General features: G+C 42.2%; 1 protein-coding gene across 4 annotated transcripts; it reads left to right on the top strand.

The window, feature by feature from the left end:
* Positions 1-886: 886 nt before the first annotated feature.
* On the top strand, positions 887-6,898 carry ADAM20 (ADAM metallopeptidase domain 20). Of its 4 annotated transcripts, none has more exons than XM_007095130.3 (2): positions 887-1,099; positions 4,351-6,898. In XM_007095130.3, the coding sequence occupies exon 2, from the start codon at positions 4,506-4,508 to the stop codon at positions 6,693-6,695; it is 2,190 nt and encodes a 729-aa protein (XP_007095192.2). In that variant the 5' UTR covers positions 887-1,099; positions 4,351-4,505; the 3' UTR covers positions 6,696-6,898. The 4 variants fall into 4 exon arrangements, with proteins under 4 accessions (XP_007095192.2, XP_042845946.1, XP_042845948.1 ...); XM_042990012.1 differs by having other exon boundaries at positions 4,325-6,898; XM_042990014.1 differs by having other exon boundaries at positions 887-1,109.
* Positions 6,899-7,191: the final 293 nt, after the last annotated feature.

Raw genomic sequence — 7,191 nt, 5'->3', positions numbered from 1 at the left:
TTCTTTTTGATTTCTCAATGTTTTCTTTATATATTTTGAAGGTATTTATTAAATAGATACAAATTCGTGTTGAATTTTATCATACTAAATATATCTTTATCTAACTACTTTAGCTTTTCTGTTATTAATATAATGCCCCCCCCCTTTTGCCAATATAAATTAGTAAAATATTATCATTATTTTGGTGTAGAAGTTCCTTCCTCTCAATTCAGATGTTGAATTTGTTCCTCTGGAATGTGTTGAATTAGATTCTGATTTGCATCTAGAGCCAATAAAGGATGGTAAGAGTATGTCTTCAGGAGACTAGGTATCTCCTTGCAGAGTAACTTCCACAGAAGGGACAGGGTCTCAAGCTATAGGTGTCTAGGCTCTTCAGACTGGCTCCTCTCCCAGTAACTGAGACTCAGGGACACTTGGGAGGATCAAGATACTCAGAATCAGTTAAGTCCATCTGGAGTTCTTCTTTGCAAGCGTCAAGGTTTTTTGCCTTCTCAGTGTTCTAACTTTCCCATCAGAGTCTTGGCAAATCTACACATTCAACTTATGTTGTGGCTCTGTAACTTCACAATTAAAGTTTGATTTTTTTTTTTTTTTTTTTTTTTTTTGGTAAAACTGACTCTATGGCCAAAACCAATGAGAGATTCTTTTAGGTCTATCATTATCAGCTCTTTGAGCTGAGAGTTTAGAGCCTTGAGCCTCACTGTGCAAATTCTCCAGAACAGTCTTTGAGGTACTTCCAGCCATCATCACACTTGGTCCCCACACATTTGCTCCAGCCATCATCACACTTGGTGCCTACACATTTGCTTCAGTAGTACACTTCATCACAGTAAACATTGGCTGGTAATTCAGTTCATTGTGATGTCATTGCATGCTCATTCCCCTTTGGACAGGAGTTCAGCAGTGTGTAAAGTCATGGACATGCCCATACCAATCCCAGAGTCCAATGGTGTCTGTCTCTCTTGGCACCACTCTTGGTACCAAGTCCTGTAGCTGTCAAGATCTAGTCCAGGAAAGAAAAGCCTACCAAGAGTAATTAATCTAAAGGAATTCTTGAAAAGTTTCTAAAGGACTGGAAAGATGAAAAGGAAGTGCTGAGGTACACAGAGGTATTAGTTGCTAGAAAAAGCTCTATGCCTAAGATTGGGGGGGGGGTAGGGAAGGGCAGAGGATGGGGTTATCATAAATGGATAGTTTCATAATGGGCCTCATAGATCTGGACTGTAGAAGATAGGGCTTTGCTCTGGTCATGTTGGTAACTTAGGAAATCAGAAAAGGGGTTCTGTAGAGCTAATAGCTGTTCTTCCCATAAGGTGATGCTGAGCTGGTACTGGGGGACTTGGTGAGCTGATACTTAGCGACTTGGAAGAAGGTCTTCCAGAATTGTGACTCAGATCTCAGAGAGAGAAGTGCTATACACATGGGGCTTATATCAGGGTGCTTTGTAGTATGCCTGGAACATCTGAGGAAGGGACACTGGCTAGCTAGTGTGGGTCACCTGGGGTACTGGAGGATGGTCCTGTACATCTGGTGCTCAGACTTCTGAGAAGGGCACACTGTTCATCTAGCACTCATACCTTTGTTAGGGCTTAATGGAGCTGGTTCTGGGAATGTGGTAACCAACTCTCCCCACCAGAGCAAGGCATCATGGCTGGGAATTTACAGAACGTAACAGCAGGCAGGCAGATAGGTAATGACAAGTTCCTTGTCTTCTTTTCTTGCGTTTGATTCTCTCTCTTGAATCCGTGTTGATAAAAATTTCAGGAAGCCAAATAACAACGGAGAAATATAATGTGCAGATCCCATCTCCAGCTTGATAGACAAAGTATAAATTTTAGTTTTGGAGTTCAGGAAATAATTGATAATTATATAACAAGTGTCAATAGAATGCTGCTATAGCTTCTGTGGTGGTAGGTAACAGCAGGGGGTGCTGATCTGTGTGAGGCTCTCTGATATTTAGTATTGTGTCAATTGGTTGTGGCTCACTAAATTGACTTCATGACCCTGTATGGCTTGTGACCTAAGCTTGAGAAACACTGAAATGAGTCTGTGACTGGGCATGAGAGGAGACTTGGGAAGATAAGGGTTTGGGGCAATTTGAAATAGCTGCTGGAAATAGAAGAGCTAAGTATTGATTAAGAGGAAAACCTTAACACTGCTTGAAGTGCTGGTAACTGTAGAAAGGAGGGCTTTGGAGTGACATCAGTTCACATAGTTTGTGGTAACACAGTGTTCCTTCAAGGCTCATCTTTGGAGCAATGCAATGTTGACAGTCTGATGTGTCTCAAAGATTCTCAGCAATGAACTTCTCTATTATTGCCGCATCATATTTCTGACAAAGCTTAATATAGGTTATTCTCCTTTTTATAATGCTTTGTCTTTTTTTTTTTGAGAGAGAGCACACGTATGTGTGTGAGCATGCACTCATGTGCACATGTGCACAAGCAGGGGAGGGGCAGAGATGTGGGACTGGATCCACAAACTGTGAGATCATGACCTGAGCGGGAATCAAGAGTCAGATGCTTAACCGACTGAGCTACCCAGGCGTCCATATAATGCTTTATCTTTAATATCCCTCTTCCAACTCACACATTCTCATCCTTTTTTAAATATAATTTATTCTTTTTAATTTTAAGTTTTAGTTGTTAACATACAATACAATATTGGCTTCAGGAGTAGAATTCAGTGATTCATCACTTACATACAACACCCAGTGCTCATCCCAACAAGGGCCCTCCTCAGTACCCATCACCCATCTAGCCCATCCCCTACCCACCTCCCTCCAGCAACCCTCAGTTTGTTCTCTATCATTAAGAGTCTCTTGTGGTTTGTTTCCCTCTCTTCTATTCCCCCACCCCTTCCTGTTACGTTCATCTGTTTGGTATCTTAAATTCTACATAGGATATTTGTCTCTCTCTGATTGACATTCTCATCTTAATATTCCCAGATCTATAGCATATACCAAGTATATTATGAAGAGAGAAATGGAGAGGAAATCTAGTAATTAGGATTTCACCTCTACCAGAGATCTTTTCCCTGAAAGGATTCATTTAGTATTCTTGGCTTCCAGTAGCCATCCATCAGTTCTGAAAAAGCATCCAAATGTGGACAGGAGTTCTTGACATTATAATGCTAAGGATATTTTTCATACTCTATACTGCTGACCCCATTTGTGTACTTATTTGGAATATTCATGTCACCAGTATATATGTTCCAGTGTGTCTCCAAATTTAATTTTTGCTTTCAAATATTCAATAAATTATTGATACTTTTAATAAAAGTTAGTGAATGAACAAATTTAACTTTTTCCTGAACCAAAATTTATGTTTTCAACAGGAATGACATAAGTCCACCTGAACTGTGTGTGGCCTTTTGAACGTTTTAATGAACTGACTCTAGGTTTAAGCTTCTCAATCCATCTTTCTCTAGAGAATTCAGCTAAATCACTGGCCATGAAAAAATATAGAATAGAATCTATATTTATACATCTAAGATGAGTCTCTTATGATTGAAAGCATGATGCAGCTGAGCTGGGTAGAGAGAAGGCTGCTGCCTGCATGCTGTGATTGGAGGCAGTTGGGCTGTTTGCCTTGTCTCAAAATAGCAACGCATTCCCTGCTTCCCTATCAGTGTGGCTGCCATTCGTTGGATGTCCAGAGTTTTTCTACAGATAAGAATGCATTTTAAAATAAAAATCTGTCTTGATTGGAAGGGGTCTCCCAAAATTAATGAGTCCCTTAAGTGACACTTACTTTGACTGCTAACCTCGGATACAATGGGAGATCAGATGTCCTGCACAAGTAAAGGGGAGATAGAATAAACCGTGTGGAAAAAAGAGACAGAAAAATCGGTGGGTTTTGGATGGGTTGTCCACATGCCTCCTGAAGATAGTAGGGTACTGGTAGATTTTTGGTTGGAGGAGTAATCGGGAAGTCAGATGTCTGTCTTTTAATAGGGAACATTTCATTGCCGGTTTACATGTTTAGAAAACAGTATGTAATCAATTTTTATCTATCCACCATCCAGTTTCAACCATTATTTATGACTAACCTCCTTCATTTCTTCCTCTAGAAACCTGTCCTCTACCACCCCCTGCCTGCCTACACACACACACACACACACACACACACACACACACACACACACACGCATATGTATATGTGTGCATATGTATATACTCATATATATGCATATGTATATGTGCATATGTATAACAGTCTCGGGCATTTTATTAATTCTAGCCTCATTCCAATTGAAGAATCACTTTTACCTCACTTTCTTCTCTCTCTATCCCACCCTTCCTACCCCACCAACCCCATCCTAGCTCTTCTTTTTTATTTCCACTTTCAGCACTGCAACTCTGATGGTCCACCTCTTCTAGGACACAGATCCATAAAGGTCAACCCTGCACCCTAAGCAGCTCAGAGGGAGGAGCCAGACCAGCAGTACCTCATACCCTGCCCTCTTCTGCCCTGGACAGGTGGCTTCATAATGACAACTCCATAATGGCAGTGGGTGAGGCCTTGGTGCACATCAGGATCACTCTTCTGCTACTCTGGGTTGGGATGTCTCTGTTCATTTCTGGCCACTCTCAAGACAGGCCCTCCCAGCACTTCTCCTCCCCAGAATTGGTGGTCCCCTTGAAGGTGACTGGCAGGGACAGAGGTATAAAGGCTCCAGGCTGGCTCTCCTACAGCTTGCAGTTTGGGGGCCAGAGACACATTGTCCACATGAAGGTCAAGAAGCTCTTGATTTCTAAACACTTCCTGGTGTTCACCTACACAGACCAGCAAGCCCCCCACCAGGATCAGCCTTTTGTTCCTGACGACTGCTACTATCATGGTTATGTGGAAGGAGTCCCTGAATCCCTGGTTGCCCTCAGTACCTGTTCTGGAGGTTTTCGAGGAATGCTGCAGATAAATGACCTTGCTTATGAAATTGAGCCAGTTAGGTTTTCTGCCACATTTGAACACCTGGTATATAAGATAGATAGTGATGATACACAATTCCCACCTATGAGATGTGGGCTAACAGAAGAGGAAATAGCACGACATTTGCAGTTGAGAGCCTCATATAATTCCACTCTGATACAAAGTTCTTATACCGGCTGGTGGACCCACTTGCGGTTTCTTGAGCTGGGTGTAGTCATGGACCATAATCGATTCCTGTACTACGAAAGTAACGTGTCAGTAGTACAGCGTGAAGTATTTGATGTTATCAATATACTAGATATCTTATATTACTCTTTGGAGGTTGATGTAGTTTTGACTGGGATTGAAATCTGGAGTGAAAGAAACCTAGTTGTCGCTGATCAGATAGATCAGCTTGTGGAGGATTTTGCCCTTTGGAAGTCTGTCAATCTTGATGCCCGACTGCACCATGATACTGCCCATCTTTTCATAAAAAAACGTTTTGGCACAAAGCTTGGAGTTGCCTACGTTGGAGGGATATGCCAACGCCCTTTTAATAGTGGAGTTGATGTTTTTGAAGGAGACAGTCTGTTTTATTTTGCACTTACTGTGTCCCATGAACTTGGTCATAATTTGGGTATGTCTCATGATACTGAACAATGTGTGTGTGGGCTTCAGTGGTGCCTAATGTATCCTTCCCGGAAGGTGACAACTAAGTTCAGCAATTGCAGTTATGCCCGGTACTGGGACAATACTCTCTCTAGAGGATCATGTATTAGGTCATCTCCACATTCTGCGAATATCTCTATGGGACAGTTTTGTGGGAACTTAGTGATTGAAGAAGGAGAGGAGTGTGACTGTGGCACCATACACCAGTGTTTAAATGACCCCTGTTGTCTGTTGAACTGTACTCTGAAGCCTGGAGCTGCTTGTACTTTTGGAATTTGTTGCAAAGACTGCAAGTTCATGCCATCAGGGACTGTGTGCAGACAGCAGATGAGTGAATGTGACCTCCCCGAATGGTGTAATGGGACATCTCATCGGTGCCCAGAAGATGTATACGTGCAGGACGGGGTTCCCTGTGGTGATGGTGCCTACTGCTATGAAGGGAGATGTCCCAACCATGACAAGCAGTGCAGGGAGATTTTTGGCAAAGACGCAAGGAGTGCATCTCAGAGATGCTACAGAGAAATCAACACCCAAGGAAATCGATTTGGTCACTGTGATATCGCAGACCTAATATACGTAAGATGTGAGGCCCCTGATATTCTCTGTGGGAGAGTACAGTGTGAGAATGTTGAAGTAATTCCTAGTCTGATACAGCATTCTACAGTGCATCAACTTCACCTCAAAAACATCACTTGCTGGGGCACTGATTATCATGTAGGGATGTCCATACCTGATATTGGCCAAGTGAAAGATGGCACAGTGTGTGGTCAAAAAAAGATATGCATCCACAAGAAGTGTGTCAACATGACCTATCCACCGCGAAGCTGTCAGGCTGATGAGACCTGCCACATGAACGGAGTCTGCAATAATAAGCAGCATTGCCACTGCAACTATGGATGGGCACCTCCCAAGTGCCAGCATGTGGGCCATGGAGGCAGTATTGACAGCGGGCCACCTCCTCAGAACCAGGTGGCATCAGAAGGAGAGAAATGGCTGGACTACCTGATATTATTGTGGTTCATTCCTTTAACTCTTTTCGTTTTACTTTTCCTAATTATACTTGGTAAGAAAGTTTTGAATGAAGAGGAAGAGCGGGAGGAGGAAGAGGAAGGCTAAAAACTCCTGTCGCATTAAACAAATATCTAGCACTTCTTTTAATAGTACAGAAACATTAGAGCATGTCTGACTGTTTAAAGAAAAATTTAACGATCCCTCATATCAGGATCATAAGCATTAATATCACACCAGAGGATTTCTAGCATGTACTTTCTAACTCTTCATGTTTTAAGCAATATTAAAACTTCATTTTTTTTTCCCTCGGAAGTTGTCTGTTTTTATTTCCTGGGCAAAGGCACAGCAAGGAGATATTTTTAAGCTGGTGTCTATCAGCTCTAATCCTCCTCCCACCTTTGTACTCTAGATGTAATGTCAGGGATATGCCTCTACAGATCCCTCTTCTGTTCCACCTGTTTTCTTGTGGGTAACTGTACCAACAGAGGGCAGTAGAAGTAGCCTAGAGTGCTGGATGAGGGGGGAAAGGAGTTAGGTTTCTGTGTGCCGAAAGTAACTCTATCATTTTGGCTGGGGCCATTCATTCTAGTAGCCAAGTTTG

Source organism: Panthera tigris, chromosome B3 (genome assembly GCF_018350195.1).
Source record: "Panthera tigris isolate Pti1 chromosome B3, P.tigris_Pti1_mat1.1, whole genome shotgun sequence".
In the NCBI taxonomy this organism is placed as follows: Eukaryota; Metazoa; Chordata; class Mammalia; order Carnivora; family Felidae; genus Panthera; species Panthera tigris.
Note: the sequence above shows the minus strand (reverse complement) of the source record. Positions and strands in the feature narration are given on the sequence as shown.